The following is an 18792-nucleotide window of genomic DNA, read 5'->3' as shown; positions in this document are numbered from 1 at the left end:
ACTCAGGTAAGGAACCATCTGCTGGGGAGTTTTCCTTAATCTCTGCATAGGGTGCCATTTCAGTTCTAATACCATTCTCAGTTTTAATCAGTTACCGGATTTGTCTCTTTTGCTCAGCCAAGCTGCCTTATGGCTAATGGATAATGCTTAGAAGAATGCAAAGAGTAAAGGAAGCCATGGTGGCTCATAAGGAAAACACCAAAATCCATATTATTGTAAGACCTTTATTAGGCCAACCAAAAATGTGTGCAAACTTTTGAGTTCTGCAGAACTCTTCATCAGGCTACATGATAAATGGGGCAAGGCTGGCAATGGAGAGGGGGGCACAAAAAAAAGTGAAACAGTGAAATGTGCATCTGGTCACACCTTTAAGATGGAATGAGGGAGGAGGTAGCAGACATGGAAATGGGGTTCTTTAGGTGCTTCAGGTTTTGGGTTGCACCCAGAGCTGCTAGGAAGACAAAACTGCTTCTGAGAGCCATAGCTCCGTGGTAGAGCATCTGCTTTTCATGCAGAAGGTCCCAGGTTCAATCCCCAGGAGCTCTGGGGAAGTCCTGAAGAGCTACTGCCCAACAGAGTAGAACATACTGAGTTATTTGGGCCAATGGTCTGACTCAGGAGAGGGCAGCTTCCCATGAAAATACAGTGGTTTAGGCCCCATATATGAAAATACAAAATCCAGCTGTTAGGAGAATGCAACAGCAATCTTTTTTTAAAAAAAAAAAAATCTGGAAATTAAATGTGCCATGTTGATAATGGTCCTGGTGGTAGCTGCAACCTGGAAACAAAAATCTTCATAAGACAAATCCCCTGTGCTTTTGAAGCTTAAATAAAATAATATAATAATAGGCACAGTCCACAGGGAGCATAACCTGAGCAAACCATGAGTTTCTGCAGCTGCCATTCATTGCCCTGGAACTTCTGCAACTGTTCTGTTGGGTTGCTTCCCTGTTGGGTTGATTCACCATCGGGAATCATTGTAGAGCCAGAATTCTTCTTGGTATTGTTGCTCCACTGATGGGAGCAGGTATTTCGCTGCAGGATAGTGCATCCACCTCTGAAATGAAGATTCCCATCTTCATGATGAAATGGTAGGTCCCAGAATTATCTCCTTGATCCATTCCTTATCTTCTGCCTTGCCTTGATTGGTCTGTAAACTGCTTTGGGCAGCTTTTTCTGGCTGAAGAGAGAGAGGAAATATTTAAATGAATAATAATAAATAAACAAACTTTTTGTTTTGTTTTTTTAAGGATGATATTACAGTTCTAGAATTCAGCACCCCTCCCAGGCCTTAGTGCTTCCGAATGATGCAGTGGTTGCATCCACTCATACTGAGACCTTGAATATGTCCACTAAATTAAGAAAATAACCTTGAATCAAGCTATCTTCAGTTCTCAAGGAATCTGTGCCTCTCCACACTTTGGCTTAATGTGGATGGTGAATCCTTGTGCCTTTTTGTCCACATGGGTTTCTCCAACTACTGCTGTCCCACACTTTCTCCTTCTAAATTAAGGGATTCCCTGTGCTATTGATACAGATCTCCAATTTGTATTTTCAAAGCATGCAAACCTCTGGATTTAGGCAGGAGAAATTGTGGAACAGCAATAATTGGAAGAGAAGAACACGTGGATGAGGGGAATTTAAGGAGACAGAAGGGGTTCACAACCCATATTAAGCTGAGGTATGGATAGGCCCACTGACTCCACATAGGGTCAGTTAGGATGCTGTTTCTTTTCACCATCTGAGTCCTTCAGACTTTTCCCACTTCTGACTCTGTTCTGAGTTGTTTTGATTCATGGCAATGAAATGCAACATTAATTCTGTCGTCTGCAAGATTCATTCGGGTGCCCTTCCTTAAACAATTGACACCATTGCTGGGATGTTGGTCTATGCAAATTTAACAACGTCATCATTTTTAACTGAAAGTTGCTTTGATTACATTTTGTAGAAAAGCCACACACAAAGTACTACATGTGAATGAGTACATATTAATTCTTGAACTGACAGGCAGTCTGGTCCAGTGCATAGAAAGCTTGCGTCAGATTCAAATCCGTCTTCAGCCAAAAGGTCATGGGGTATCCTTGGACAAGTTGCTGTCTCTCAAGCTCAGGTGCGTTATCTGTAAAAACAGGAATTATTATTGCTTTACAGCAATGATAGGCAACATTTGCCCTATGGTTGCACCCCACTCCCAAAGTTCATTGCCAACTACACATAGATGTAATGCAACTGCTGGGGCTGGAATCAGGAATTCATGGCTATGCCTCAGGTGCTGAGCCAAGAAGGCAAAATGTTGGAGCAGATCCCTAGACTAGGGATCACTGGCATGGGACCCACCTGCCAGTGACTCCTAAGGTGTTTGCAAAAGGTCTCAGGAAATATCCCCTCATAATTATACAATAGATGAGGAACTGCTTACTCTTCTAATTTGCACCCGCTCAGCATCTCACATGCATATCACAGGGGCATGCTGATCAATAATCACATAGTCCAAAATTGGAGTTAGTTGACTCTACAGTCATACCTCGGGTTGAATGTGCTTCAGGTTGAGTGCTTTCGGGTTGCGCTCCGTGGCAACCCGGAAGTAATGGAGCGTGTTACTTCCGAGTTTTGCCGCTCGCGCATGCACGGACGCTCAAAATGATGTCACGTGCATGCGCTGAAGTGGCAAAACGCGACCCGCACATGCGCAGATGCGCCATCATGTCTTACATTCTATTCAGGATGCGATCGGGGCTCTGGAACGGGGCTCCGTTCGCATCCCGATGTACTACTGCATTAGCAAAAACACAATCTACGCAGACTTGGTTGAGCACCAGGCCTAATGAGCTCACTCCTGGTGGTCTTACTCCATGAAAATCAGTTTCTGAGACTGAAAGCCTCCATGTCCTCACAGCCATCTAACTTCCCTCCTCTCCAGGGCTTTTCCCAAGCAGTCAGAGACTGTGCCTTCATGTAGCCAACCTCTCCTCCAACCTCTTCATGCCTCTTGTGGTTCTGGGAGACAAGGGTGGAGGGGAGCTTGTTGCAGCAGAAGAGGGAAACACCTGTGACTCTTCACCAGCCTGACTCATCTCTGCATCTTGGCTTCCTCATCCCACTCTCCTGCTTCAGCTTCTGCCTCTGATTCTGGACTTCTCTATGCCACCGGCTCTCCCAGCTCACTAAGCCCTGTTACTTCTTCAGTTTCTGATACTTCCTCTTCCTGGTCTCCTCTTCTCCCTCTGACCATTCATCATTGTCCCACCACCACTCCCCGGGCTCTGAGGATTCTTCCCCTGGTGGTTCTCCAGCTGGTTCCTCCCACCATTCCTCTGCACCTAGCCATTCCTTGACAACATGGCACTGTAAACATGCCCACATGTCACTGGATGCCAGGAATGGACACCCACCTTCCCATCTGTTCTGAACAACAGAACTCCAAGAGGGTCTATCTGTAAGTGAGTGCAGGGATGGTTGATGTAGGTCCCCATATTTATGAGATGGCTTATGGGGAGAGGGCATTCCCAAACCATTTTGTGCTATTATATCTATTTCTATTATTTGTGCCAGCCATTATGCCACACACATTATGTCACAGTAGCTATTTTCTGACATGCCAACCCTCCTTGGTACCCATTTGGTGTTGTGCCATGCCCCCACAGCAGGCATGCTGTGGCTGGCAATCATGGCATTCTGAGAAAGTTCCACATGTGCCCACTGGCTCAAAAAAGCTTGGTGACCACTGCACTTGGCAGTAAAAGATGTTTAGATACTGTGGTGAATTGTCTCTCTCAGGCTGGCCATTGACTGTTCTCCACAAGAAGACTATAAATCCCAGTGTTGTACCAACATCTGTCCTCCAACTTTTTGGAAGTATTTGTCTCCTGGCAAAGAAGTTTCCATTTTTCTGCCTCTTTCTCGGGGTTCTTTAGAATTTCTTTAGAATTTTGGAGGGTGCAGGGTGGAGACAGAGAAGAAATTGGTTCGCTTGGCATTGGAATGTGAACTTCCCCAATTTGCAATTCCTGAACCAATAAGCCAACCAAAACACAGCTCTCCTTCAAAATTCGTACTTCTCCAAATTTTGTGATGCAGTTCTCTAACCCAGAAGTGTGCACCAAAATGCATATATTAGTGAAAATAGCATATAAAACATTATATCAGAGAAAATTGCTTGCAAAAAAGGTGTATAGTAGGCCAAGTTGCAAACAAAATTGCATATGTTAGGAAAAATGTGTGCAATATTTCATGCTGTTTTTAAAGAAAAAAATGCAATGTGGAAATGCGACAAAGCAAGCTTAAGATTGAGAAACTGATAGAACTTAAAACTGACAATCCTATGCTTACTTAACTTGCTTCTGAGTAGATTGTAGTGTAGGATTTTAGTGTAAAGTTATTTCCACACAACAGAAACCAAAATTGCACATCATGCAACACACAAACACACTGCCTTTTTGCTTCTTGTCCTTTTGATGGCCCTAATACAGTGTACAGAAATGGCCTCTCAAAATTCTCCACCCTGTTTGTGGGCAAAGAAATTGGAAATAACTATTCCACTGAGTTTCTCCAGGGTAGAGGACAGGAGAGAAATTCTCCAGCAGTTTCTCAGGAGTGGATCTCATCATCAGCAGAGGCATGCCTGGCCTTATCACTAACTTCATTCTTTCCTTCTTTCTTTGATACCCCAGGGCATGCCCAAGACCTACATCAATTCTCAGCCATTTTATGAATGGTGGGGCAAGGAGCAGTGTCAGCCCCCACAAACAATGATGGAGAATATTCAGTGAATATTCAATGCCTCAAGGACTGCCTTACCCTACATGAACCAACCTGGGTCCTTCTCCATGTGTCTCCTCAGGGGGTGGGTGGAGGGGGGCGGCAGCATACCTGGCCCTATCACTATATGTTTTTAGGCAACAATCAAAATCATTTTTCTTCAACAGGCCTTTGGACCTTAATTTTCTTGTTATCTTTTAGTGGGGTAGGATTTTAGTGGGCTGTGGACCAGTGGTGGAGCTTCATGCTCAGGCACCGGGGGGTGGAGAGCAGGAGGGGGCACATCCTGGGGGCGTGACATGCTGCCCGCAGGGGCGTGGCGTGCGTCCTGGGGGCGTGCCACACCGCCTGCAGGGGTGTGGCGCCCAGTGCGGGCGGGGAGGCAGCCGCGATGGCACCCCACTGGGATTGCGCTGCCGGGGGAGGTGTGCTCCTCCCGCACTCCTCTTCCTCCACCAGTGCTGTGGACCTGTCTTTTATCCATATTTTCAGTGAGTGGTTTCAGATGTTATTAACTCTTGTTTTTACACTTGCTTTTAATATTTGGTTTTGTAAGTGTGGGGGGACAAGAAAAAGCTTTTAAAGAAATGTCTTCAGAAAGTTATCTTCTGAGAAATTGCAGCCCACAGCACAGAAATGTGTTGATTATGGGATTGATGGCAGTGCTTCCAAACAACCAGCAGTTTTACACTGTAGAGGTGGTTTCCACATTACATCTACCTATGTATCTATTGGATTCATATTGGTTGGCCTTCAGTCTGCTCATCCCCCATGATTCACTTTTCGAAATGCAGGTCAGCCAGCTCAGAGTTAGTGCTGTGACATCATAAAATAGAGACCTGTGCATCAACATGCAATTACGGTGTCCTCGTATCATAGGATAACATAGGCCATATCAATATGGATTGTTCCTGGCTGTGTGACAGCGCCCTTTAAAAAACGCTTTTCTTCCTTCCTTTCTTCTTTGGCAAGATTCCCCGCCCCAAAGTGAGGAAGGTGAAGAATACGATTTGCTCCCTTGTTACCAACAGGTTTAAGAATAATCAGCAGATGGTTTCTGAGTGAATAATCCAACTGGAATAATGTCAACACCACTATTGAATTTGCTCCTCTATTGGATTATTCTCAAGATAAACTACAACTTGAGCTCATTAGGTACATGAATTTCAATCCCCCTCCAAGTCGAGTGATGCATCGAGGAGAGAACAAATTAAAAGAAATGTGGCCAGCAGTGGAAAAGGATTTGTAGAAATGGCTTCTAAGAAGCTCTTAAATATTAAATGTTATGTTTAAATGTTACCAGCATGCATATAAAGCAATAGGTCTTTTGGCACTGGGAATGTTTGTGGAGTGGTCTAAATAATTTAAGCAAAAGATGTGCTCCTTTTTTCTTAGACCAGGTGCAGGCAATCCCTCCCCTCCCCCTGTTAAGGCCTTCATTCCCTTGGAAGTAATCTGTCAGGGGCCACATGCTAGTAGTAGGTGGGGCCAGATACAAAAGTGGGTGGGGCTACCACATTTAACTCCTTCTTTCTAAGACCTTTCTTTCTGCTCTTTCCCACAGGGCTGCTAGGCAAGGAACAAATCACTTTCGCAAGAGCTCAGAACTGGCTTTTCAAATTGGGCCAAGGGCCACGTGACATTAACCCAGCAAATTGCCCATTTCTATCTACTACAAACATCCATTCTTTTTTCATAATTGTTCTGCTATGCATTTTGTGTAGGCAGACAGTTCTACATGCAAAACGAGGGAAGTGTCTGCTTTGTAACATTATAGTTTTGCAGAGGCATGCAATATTTTTGTAGGGTTTTGTTTTGTTTTTTTACTGGTTTAATGAGTCAGTGAGGATGGAGGGTTATTGATCTGCACACAGGAGTAAATTCTCCAAAGGGAGAGATGGGGCAATTGTTCATCTGGTCCCAGGGACCCAGTGAGGTAGAGGTAATTTATCTGCAACACAATGGAAACATAATGGAAGCTGGCATGATAGATCATGTGGTTGTGCTGGATGTGGACATCCAAAACTTTTGCAACATATTGTTTGATCCTGTTCAAGACATTGACCAGCTGTGGATGAACAAATGTATTGTTTACACAATGGCTACAATTTCCTTTTTCCAATGAGCATGTAAGTAAACCAAGCCATTCAGTTGTGCGTATTCAGTTGTCAAGCCCTCTTTAGCAGTTGGTTTCTTAACAGCTGAGAAGGTAGCAGGGTCCCAATACCTCTTAATGGATATATTCAAGATTAACAGTCATTCCTATGGATATCCTCTCAGAAGAAAGTCCTATTGAATTCAATGGGACATCGTAACTTTAAATCACCCCCAAAGAATTGTGAGAACTGCAGTTTACCTCTTTCATACCTACAGCACCCTTAAGAAACTCCGTTTGCCAGGAGCCTGTGTGTGTGTGCGTGCGTGCGTGCGTGCTTTAAATGTGATTTAAAGGCATGGTTTGTATTTAGCCTTATTCCCAGGTATGCATATATAGATTTTCAGTCTAAAAAGACGTCCACAAAAGCATTGCATTTCAAAAGCATAAGTTCCATTCAATTTTAAATTTATTATCTATAAAAATTGGGCATAGAAATGTGTTCACACGCAGTATGAAAAACAAAGTTGGTTGGGTGAATAACCTGCTAGAATCTGGCCTCTAATTGTAACAGTTGTCAAGCTGGCAGTTAGTTTCTTTCCTTTTCTGACAATATAAAATCCTTCTTTTCACAAGGGAATATTAATGCTCAGAATTCTCTAGTGATGGCCATTAGCCTAAATGGCTTCTTTAAAAAGGAATGGACAAATTAATTGCAGACAGGTCTATTTCTGGCCACGATAAATGAACTGAGCGCCCATAGTTCTGAGGCAGTATATTTTTGAATAGCATATTCTGGAGAAAACAAAACTGGATGACAGTTAGCTTCATAAGCTCCTCCCCACCCCACCGCCTTTTGGGGAAGGGCTATGTACCCAAGAGATCCCAGGATCAGTCCATGGTATCTTCAGGGTGAGGGGGAGGCCCTACTCTGAAATTCCAGAAAGGCACTGCTATTGAATGTAGACAGGGTACTAGACTACACTTCCCATCACCACTGATAACTGACTACGCTAGCTAGGGCTGGTGGGGGTCGGAGACCTGAAATATCCACCTCTGGTATCAACAATATTCAGCTAGATGGACCAATGGTTTTACTCTGTAAAAAGCAGCTTCTCGTGTTCCTACTGGAACATGGATTCAGTATGAAGAGGTAAGTGTAGGTTTTGCTTTAACCCAATGGCATAGCGTGGGTTGCCAGTGCCCAGGGCACACCGGCAGGACATACATGTGCGCCTCCTCAGGTTAGGGTGCCACTACCACCATTGCTGTGAATCTCGCCATCTGCCCACCTCCCCTGCCATCAAGGGATGCTGTGCTGCTGAGAGATACAGGAGCCCATCCTTTCCCTGCTCCTGTTTGGCATGTTGCTCAGGTTGGGGTGGCAACCTCTGGTTGGGGTGGCAGCTGCAGAGGTGTGCCCCTCAAAAATTTTGTGCTCAGGGAAATCGCCCTGGAAGGTACACCTCTGCTTTAACCTATTTTAAAAAGGAAATTATGATGACATTTTAATTCAGCTGTTTTCATTTTCATTTCATTTTTTTAATAAAAAAACACATGTTGAAAATGTTTTCCGTCCCTCACTGAGCTTTATCTACTCACCTTACATAATCATGATGTACTTGATAATAAAATGCCTTAATAATGTACTGAAAGCATGAGATACTGGATAAATACAACATTTCCCAGATTAATTATGTTTGTGAGCATGTGTGTATGCGTGGGTGTGTTATAAAAAATAAACCCAAAACTCAGTGAAAGGTTTGCTTGGCACTGTGTATGCTATCTGCTTTCAGCATATTCTCCACATAAGAAGTCTGACATTTATAGGAAAATGGCCTATATTTTTCTTGAAAATACCACATGTGCTAAATATCACATTTAAGCACAAAGCAAAAGGCAGCTGTTTGCGAACAGAGAAATCGGAAGAGACCTTAGGTGCTTCTGTTAACACCGAAGTCTTTTTTGCTCATTCAACCCTCAACCCCTTTCACAGTTTGATACTTGCTTTACACTTGCCATTTATAATTTACAAGGAGAGAAGGGGAGGGGGGATTCAGTTTATCTAAGTGAATCTGAAGCTTAAGATACTGCCCCGAGAAAATGTCACAGAATGGGATTTGTTGCTCGTCTCTTGTTCAACAAATCATAGAATCACAGAAATGTAAAGTTGGAAGGGGCCCAGGGGTCATCTAGTCCAACCCCCTGCAATGCAGAAATCTCAACTAAAGCATCCATGGCAGATGACCATCCAATGGACTGCAGCCTGGTAGTACAGCACATGCTTTGCATACAGAAGGTCTCTGTTTCAACTCTGGGCATCTCCCGGTAAGGCTGGGAATGTTCCCAGTTTGAAATCTTGGAGAGTCACTGCTAGTCAGTGTAGACAAGACTGAGTTAACTGGATCAATTCAGGATAAGGTAGCTTCATATATCCCTAAAAGGTCATTTTTGGGTGCCGCAAAAAAGACCCATGCAAAGAGTACATTTGGTTAAAAATGGAAATGGACCACTGTAGCCGCTCATGTAAAACCGAGGATGCTGGTCTGTATCAAGACAGCTCAAGAGAATCTATGCTGATCAACTCCAGGCAGCATAGCCAATTGTCAAGGATGATGGGAGTTGTAGTCCAAAACAGTACCCAGTTTGGGAAGGCTGATATGAGTGCTCTGGCAATAGGGAGGAAAAAATTAAAGGAATTTTGAAGAAAGACATTTGCAGCTTCAGCTAGGAAGCTGGAGAGCTAAATCCCATGAATGGTTTGGAGAAGCCTGACAGTGCTTCTCTTAGTGGTGGGTGGAGCTACATTGGCAAGTGCAGAGACTGGCTGTTGCATAGGCTAAAATGCAGGCATAGGCTGTGACCATTTTCAGCCAGGATAGATTAGAAGGAACCAGTGTGCCTCTAAGGCAGAGTCGGTTTTAGGGCAGTTTTAGTGCATCTGCACTGGGTGCTGTTCTGCAGGGGGCACCAAAGCAATGCTGTAGAATGTGTGGTTGGGCATCAAATTTTAGCATCACACAGGGCGCCACTGAAATTTAGGAGCCCAATGATCTGTCGTAGGAGCCATGTTGGAGCCTAGGAGTAGGATGGAGACCATCATAAGGGTCACTGGTACACAGAGAGGAGGTTTGTAGTTCGAGTCCTCATCAGAACCTGAAGAGTTTGCATTTGATACCCTGCTTTATCACTACCCTAAGGAGTCTCAAAGTGGCTAACAATCTCTTTTCCCTTCCTTCCCCACAACAAGCACTCTGTGAGGTGAGTGAGGCTGAGAGACTTCAAAGAAGTGTGACTAGCCCAAGGGCACCCAGCATGTGGAGGAGCGGGGAAGCAAACCTGGTTCACCAGATTACAAGTCCACTGCTCCTAACCACTACACCTTCAGTTGCAGAACTCTCCTGTCTTTCCCCACTCAGAATATTTGATTTAAGGATTATATGCTGCTGCTTCAGATAGGGATATGGGATGATTTATTTATTTATTTTGTCCACTTTTCACAGCAGGCCAAGCTGATCCAAGACTCCTGAACTTGCTTGCAGGTTCCCAGTTGGATTGAGCACTTCTGAATATTTTTAAACGCTGTTTTTGGTACATGCAAAATACCCGTTTGATGTAAGAGATGCATACAAAATGCATGTTTTATGGATGTAATGAACTGAAAAGCATTGGAAAGTGCCTATTTTTCATAAAGAAGAGCATGCAAAATGCATATGGTTTAAAGGCAGATTTCCCATCTGTTCTTTGAAAAAAAAAATCCCATCCAAAATGAGATGGAGCGGACTTATGACTGAAACAGAAAAGGGCTCTGTCCACCTTTTTCCAGCATGCATCTTTCTATGCAGTATTGGCTTGAAAACAAAAACACGACACATATCAATAATAAAACTCCAAAGCAGCATGAAATAATGTACTAAACATTAAAATGCTGGGAGAATAAAAATAAGGGCCTGTTTGCAGAAAGATATTGAAGTAGGCATAGACAAGTCTCCCTAGGGAGAGCATTCTGTAGGCAGAGTGTCAAAACTGAGAAGACCTTTTCTGCTGTCTCCACCTTCTTCACTTCATCTGCTGAGGGCACACAAAGGAAGATCTGGGATAGGGGTGGGGCCCACATTCTAGAGCGAATGTGCTTGTTCTGCAGCACCTGAAATAATGTGTGCTGCCCAAGATCTACCTTCTTGGTGGATTCTTCTCTGAGGTGGTCCAAAGGGCTGCATGGGAACTTACACTTTTAAAACAAGATTTCACTACTTAGGGGAGCTCTGAAATGGGACTGAGAATGTCTGCATGAGGAAGGATACATGATGAGGTATCATCTTTCACAAGAATGTTGAATGGGGGCAAAGATGGTAGCAATGTTAGAACAATTTTCAAAAGCAGTCCACATGCAGGATAGTGCAGTAAACCAATCTGGAGCTTGCCAGGGCACGGATAAAGATGGTTAGAATATTTCTGATTATATGAATGAGTGATGGTCCCTATTTACAGCTGGTAACATTTTTCTGGAAGCTACCCAGGGTGGCTGGGGCAACCCAGTCAAGATGGGTGGCATATAAATAATAAAATTACTCTTCTTCTTCTTCTTCTTCTTCTTCTTCTTCTTCTTCTTCTTCAGAGGGAAGGGTGAAAAAAGCTGGTCAGGGTGGGCTCCCCAAAAAGAGATGGCCCAATACATTTTGCTGCCTTGGGTGAAGGGCAACTTGCCCATTCCATGTACACAAGTCAAATGTGTCACTCCAACTTCGTTGTTTGTGATGGAACAGCATCCTTGGCTACACTTAAGGGCTTCAGGTTAGCTTAGAGGAAGCAGGGCACAGAGAGCTCTGCCCACTATTTGCCACTCGGCTGCCTCACTCTGCCAAATTGCCCCTGTCCTAACCACAGCAATAGATGGCAGGCTCCCATTGCACTTATGAGTCTGTTAAAGAGAGTGAGAGCTATGTGTAGAATCATAGAGCTTTGGTGTGGATACGCTTTCTCATCCCGATACAGCAGCATCTGATGTGTAGACCTAATTAACTGGAGCTGATGGACCAAGATGCTTGAGCCAAGTCAACATTTGTTACCTGTATGAGCCATGCAGGTCCCCGTACATGCTTGAAGGCCCCAGGGATGCAGAGATGGGATTGGTTTAGAGTGGCCATGTGTCCTACTTTAGGAAAGACAGCCCTCTATTTGAAGGCTAAGGGGTGCCCCGTCCAAGTCTCGTTTCAAAATAAAACCATGAGAAAGATGATATATCCCACAAAATGAAGCAGGATCTGTGAAGTTGCCCATCAGCGATTTGCACCTGGACAGCAGACTGAGCAGGTAAACAGACTGAGCTAGTAACTCTATTTCTCACTATGGTGATATGTATTACAGTTCTATTTAAATCAGGCCAGCTTTGTACCCAGCATTGCTCAGAAACTCCACGAAACAAATAAACAAACAAAAACACCACACCAGTGCAGTTTTGAGATACTGGTGGTTGAAAGCATCACAGTTTTGAAAGGTTCTTGATTGAAAACGGCATCCATTAGTATCCAAACATACTCCTTGGTCTCGGGAGCCATCAAGGAAAATGTGGTGACAATATCTTAAGAGATGTAGAAATGCATAGTGATCAAGCAACTTTCCAAAATAGATAAGGTATCCAATACTATTCCTACTCAGAACAGACCCAATGAAGTGATGTGATTAACTTAGGCCCATCAATTCAATGGGTCTACTCTGAGTAGGACTTAGTTTGATACAACTACCAGCAGTGAGCAGTTTTGTAAACCGCTTTGAGAGTGCCTTTTTAAACAATCAAGTGGTGTGTACATTTTTTGAAATAAATGTAGTCACTATTTTAAATTTGTGCATCTACATAGAAATGCCAATTTTATGCAAACAATGCCCCTTTTTCTCTTGGTGCTGTATTACTTCTTTTTCAGGGGGCGGGGAGTTTAACTGCCAATTGATCGAATGGTCCAAATCCTGGAAAGAAGTGCCATGTCCTTAAACTCTTAATGCAAATGATATTTCGGCAAACAGAATGCAAAAACAAAGGGCTCAGTCTCGTTAGGCTCAGAAATAAATTGTGATGTGCTTCTCCTTATAAGGCAAGGTAGCAGTGCAAAATCAAGAAAGAAAGTGATGGTTTAATAACCTTTTATTTTTAATCCTGTGTAAATATTTCTCATCTCACTGATTCATTCCAATTGATTATTTGTTTTTCATCTGGAAGCCTGTAAAAGTTTGGGGGAGAATATAATCCTCTTCTCCCTCTGTGATTTCCCTCCCTGTCTCTCCTTAATAACATTAGAGTTTGCAAATGATGATAGATTGGCTCCAGCATGACAGTTTCATGATGCTCTGGCAACCATGAAATGAAGGCCTGCTTTACTTTATTTTTTAAAGAATCGTGGAAGAGCTTATTTTGTCCTGGTGGCACCTGCCTAGAGAAAACGTTTTCATGCTACAGCATGTGGTCAGATTATGACACTGATTCTCAGTTCAGGGAGAGACGAGCTTAGGTACCTGATCCACATTGCAATGACCTACTTTTAATCTGACACAAAGCATGTGGAAATTTAGCGAGCAGGAATAATTTCAAGTATGCAGCTTAGGGAGCCGCTTACAGAAGATACAAGTCTGCAGCTGTTTCCTTTGAACCATTGCTTATTCTAAAATCCCCGTTCCTTCCTCTGAGCTGTCCCATAGGGCTCATTGGATCCATAGTATTTTGTGGTTTTTTTTTTAAAAAAAAAATTACCAGTGACATACCTTTGCTTTAAACACCTTCAATGCTTTCTTTTCAGTCATTCCAGGGGTGGCTAACTTGTGACCCTCCAGACCAGAGCCAATTTTATAACTGCCAGATGTTTTTGGACCACAACTCCTGACATCATGGACTTGTAGTACAGCAACAAATGGGGGGCGGGCACCATGTTGACTAGCTCTATCCCAGATGTTGTTGGACTACAACTTCTATCAGCCCAGACCATTAGCCATTAGATATGATGGATGTTGTAGTCCAAAAACATCTGGAGAGGCACAGCTGCCCCAGATTCATTGCATGATTAAGATATGACAGTGTTTAGGAGCTGTTTCACCACAACCCATACATAGTAGGCATTTACGTTCAACTATTGCCTGCCATTTAAGTCAAAAGCAAAATACCCATCTAAATTTCTCACTGGAATTTCTACATTACCAGGTCATGGGATTATAGGAAGCTTCCCTAAAGGCGTTGAAACTATCCGTCCATCTATCCCAGTATTATTTATTGTAGTCTCCCCTGACCTGGTGCCTACCAGGTGTTTGGAATCCAGTGTCCATCAAACACAGCCAGCATGGACAATGGTAAATGACGGTAGGAGTTACAGTCTAATAACATCTGGAGGGCACTGGGTTGGAGATAGCTGCTCTACTCTGACTGGTTTTGGCCAAGAATCTTTTGCAGCCCAGTGTGATAATTCCAGAAATGGAACTAGGACCATTTACTGTCCAAGCAAACACTGGCTCCATCTGAACTAGATATTTGAAGTTGGATCATACCCCTCCAAGGGGCCATTTATCCTTCTATGATGCAAGATGTAACGTCTCATCATTTCCACTCTTCCTCTCTCCCTGGAGAAATGAAGTGAACCGGTCCCTCCAATTTCTCTGCCCACAAACAGGGTGGAGAATTTTGAGAGGCTGTTGACGCACAGCTCTGGTGCGAGCAACATCCAGATTACATCAAGGCTCCCTGCATTTGACATTTGGAAAGCATTACAGAACACTGCTTTTCTGACAAAATACCCTCCCCGCCTCCCTCTCCTGAACTAAGGTGAACTTGCCCTAGTTTTAGCTGGTTGCAAATAGAATTTTGGGGTTGGCCAGGATGTATGCATGTCCCTCAATACCTCCATCCTGATTGCTGTTAACACAAGTGTGGGGCAATGTAGCTTCCTGTGATGATGATTCCCCCCCCAACTTTTTTGCTGTTTGCTACAAATCATAAGAAGTCCTTAAATATGCTAGCATGCTTGCTATGTTGAATGAGGCAGGTCGGCTTAAATGAGAGCTGCTCCCTTACATAGGAATTAGAGATACTGGAGAAGTCCAGAATTGGAATCTGGCTATTGGAAATGTGAGCTTTCAAAATTACAAACTACTTACTCCACTTGGATCAGAATGTGAATGGGGAAAGAATTATTGATCTACCAGCCTCTGTCTGTCCTCGCTGACTTCTCCATTCCTTCCTGAGCACTAGGACTGGCTATGGAATTTTCCTCCAGAAAACTATTGTGCCACTCTGAGAACACTCCTGGAGGGCTTGCCTGTTTCCAGTATGAGTTTGCAGTATATCATGTCATTGCACAACTGTTAATTTTGGCTGGCAGTACTTCTCCAAGGTCTGAAACCAGAAATGGGGAACCTCAGACCCTAATTATAATTGTGGCCCTCCAGACCTCTCTGTCTGGCCCTTAGGGCACACCACCTCCCCATCACACACCCATCCCCAGGCCACACCCCTTTCTATCCTTGCTTTGCCTCATCCCTCCTCTTCCTCCTTGGCTGAAATGTGCCTTGAAGTATGATCATGCTTCCTGCTTGCCTGGAGTAGGGTGTGCAAGTGTGTGTAGAAGCTAGCCTAAAGTGTAAAGGTAACATTTGCATTCATTGCCCTGCCCACTTTTGCCTATGACTAGGTTCACTTTTGCCTTTGGTTCTGTCCACTACTGGTATATGGACCCTGGAAGTCTGCCCAGCAGGGAAGATGGCTCCCAGGATGAAAAAGATTCCCCACCTATGTCTTGGGCAGAGGTCTTTCCAGGCTGCTACCAGTGATCAGAATTGGAGGTGGTGAGGATGAAATATATGACTTGACCTACATAGGCATTTCTTTTTGATGAGAAGAATTGGTAAGCTATGGAGTTTTTTTTATGCAATCCACTTCCAATCCATAGGCATGCAAATCAACACCAGCCAGTTATATTACTTGTGTTGTACCTTTATAAACATGACAAACTGAGCTAAGTGAAATGGATTCATGATTTCTGGTGAACATTTCAACTCTAGTTCACTTATTCATTTACACTGAACTTTGGTCCTCCAGGTGTTACTGAGTGATCACCCTGATAATGCCTAACTGTTAGCCTTGTTGCCTGAACCTGGTAGGAACTGGTGTCAAAAAACATCTGGAGGTTCACAGGTAGCTGTCCCTGATTTACATAGTGATTTACCTAGTGTCCTCATTAGCCCTCAGTGACATCATCACATATCCAAGACTTATTGGCTACTTAGCATTGTGACATTATACTGTTTACTGCATGGTCAAAGTGAATTTAGATTACCAAGCATTCAAAAAGGAGAGATATAGCAGTCATGGGAGACTTCAAGTACCCCAACATCTGTTGGAACTCAAACTCTGCCAAGAATATAAGGTCCAACCAATTCCTCACTTGCCTCAATGACAATTTCATTTCCCAGAAGGCGGAATAAGCAACAATAATTTGGCCACCTCATGAGAAGAGAAGACTCCCTGGAAAAGACCCTGATGTTGGGAGAGCACAAGGAAAAGGGGACGACAAAGGACAAGATGGTTGGACAGTGTTCTCGAACCTATCAACATGAGTTTGACCAAACTGCGGGGGGCAGTGGAAGACAGGAGTGCCTGGAGTGCTCTGGTCCATGGGGTCACGAAGCGTCGGACACGACTAAACGACTAAACAACAACAACAAATCATGGCCCTGGTCCTCAGCAACAGGAAGGAACTTATCAACAAAGTGGAAGTACTGGGAACCTAGTATCCTTTGTATTCTATAACCAAAACATGGATGACATTAACGTAAGTCAACATAAAAAGTCAATTCTGCTGAAGACGCTGTCATTGTTTATAAGATGTCTCTACTTTCAACCATATATGCTGTTATCTCATGTTTAGCTCTCTTTATGCCTGTGAGGAAGCTCATCCTCTCATGTTTCTCCCTCTCTGTGGTGGTTCCTCCTGGATCTGTTATTGGCCCTCTTCTCTGTATATACACTGTCCTTAAGTGACCTTATCAAACCCCATGGCTTCAGTACCACTTATACACAGATGACACACACGTCTTCCTCTCTACCCTTGAACTGTCTCCTCCCTCCAATACCAAAGAATGTAGTTCCCAAAAAACTGTCCAAAGAACTATTTGCATTTTGGTCACCAGACTCGATATGCTCAAGACTTTTCATCTTTCCTTATACATGTTCCTCGTCCATTTACACATTACGCTCAACAACTGTACAGTCTGTGTGCCTAATAGCTAGCACATGCAATATTCAGCAAGTATGGACTCCACCTATGTGTGTACACAACATTATGTATGTAATAGTTGAGCAAAACAAACCATGCAAGCACTTGTATGTGCATCAAGACAGCTTGCACCTGCGTTCAGCGTAACATGTGAAGATGCCTAGTGTTACTTTCCAACCTGGGAAATGCTCTCCTACATAGTTAGGACCCATTTTCTTGTGCAGCACCATGTACACTAGTAGCACAATCATCATCATTGTCATCACATCCTAGAATCATAGGAACAATTCACAGAATTGCCATATACCAAGTCAGACTATTGTTCCACCTAGCTTGATATTGTTTGTGCTGATGGACAACAGCTCTCCAGTCTTTCAGACTTTTCTCTAATAGTCTCCACAACTACATAATCATGTCCTCACTTCAAACTATGATGCTCATATACTCTTCCTTATCACAATAAGCCCTAAAAACTCCTTATACACAGACCAAAGGATCTCATCCTGCACCCTGTTCTCACTATAGGAAGAACCAAAGTACAACATCACTCTCCTCACTTGCAATTCCCTGGAACTGGCATCAGCTCTACACCCCTTTATCAGATGGGAGATAAATGTATAAAATCCACAACTAGGAGTAGATTACCAGAACACTGCAGCTGCCTTTTAAGCACAAAACTTTGGGGGAATCCAAGAATTATGAAAATGAATGAACATTTGGTTGCTTTTTAACTGCATTCTCCATCTTTGTACAGTCAGCGCACCAAAGGTTTTGGCCTTGAAACATTTGAGATTATTTGGGTCAAATTATGAACTGGGGGGGGGGGGAGAAGCTGTTTATTGATTTATCCAGTGTTTTTATCTGGTCCTTCACCCAATGATCTCAAGGTGACCTATATGGTTGGCCATGTGCATTCTAAACTCACAGCAACCCTGTGAGGTAGGTGAGGCAAAGAAATGAGACCTGGCTACAGTTTGCACAGCGAGACACATGGCAGGAGTAAATGTGGTCAAAAGTGGGCATGGCCATCCCACACCCTGGCACACATTCTCTCTCATGCACATATGCACACGCACACAAGAGATATCCATGCAGATGAGCATGCCACCCATCAAATTATCTGATGACTGGGGAGGGGGTAATTTGCACCCAAGGCAAAGCTTTGGTTTTTCTTTGTTTATCATGTTTCCCCAGTATATTTTGCCTAATGGACACATCTTTTGCAAAGCAATTTTCCCTAATATAATGCATTTCTTTTTGTTATTTCCCCAGCATGTGCACAACATATGCACTTTTGTAAACATTAAGGGAAGCATGAGTTTTGAGGGGTGGCTACGTTTCGGTTTGCATATTGTATGGTAAAGTCTGCATCATCATCATCATCCTTTATTATTTATACCCCACCCATCTGGCTGGGTTTTGCCAGCCACTCTGGTGACTTCCAACAGAATATTAAAATACAATAACCTATTAAACATTAAAAGCTTCACTAAACAGGGCTGCCTTCAGATGTCTTCTAAAAATCTGGTAGTTGTTTTTCTCTTTGACATCTGGTGGGAGGGCATTCCACAGGGTGGGTGCCACTACTGAGAAGGCCCTCTACCTGGTTCCCTTTAACTTGGCTTCTCGCAGCAAGGGAACCACCAGAAGGCCCTCAGCACTGGACCTCAGTGTCCGGGCAGAACGATG

At 43.5% G+C, this 18792-nt stretch overlaps 1 protein-coding gene across 3 annotated transcripts in view; it reads right to left on the bottom strand.

The window, feature by feature from the left end:
- Positions 1–210: 210 nt before the first annotated feature.
- Positions 211–18792, bottom strand: part of SLITRK3 (SLIT and NTRK like family member 3) — a 40222-nt gene continuing 21640 nt past the window's right edge. For 2 of the 3 annotated variants that reach the window (XM_083613180.1, XM_083613181.1), the window contains exons 3-4: positions 2006–2119; positions 211–1180 (exon numbers count right to left, since the gene is read on the bottom strand). In XM_083613180.1, coding sequence (XP_083469306.1) covers positions 1125–1180; positions 2006–2119 — 170 coding nt within the window. In that variant the 3' untranslated portion in view covers positions 211–1124. Of the gene's footprint in view, positions 1181–2005; positions 2120–18792 lie in introns of those variants that run through there. The other variant, XR_014547958.1, reaches the window with a different exon arrangement.

Source organism: Podarcis filfolensis (assembly GCF_964270895.1).
Source record: "Podarcis filfolensis genome assembly, chromosome: 5".
NCBI lineage: Eukaryota > Metazoa > Chordata > Lepidosauria > Squamata > Lacertidae > Podarcis > Podarcis filfolensis.
Note: the sequence above shows the minus strand (reverse complement) of the source record. Positions and strands in the feature narration are given on the sequence as shown.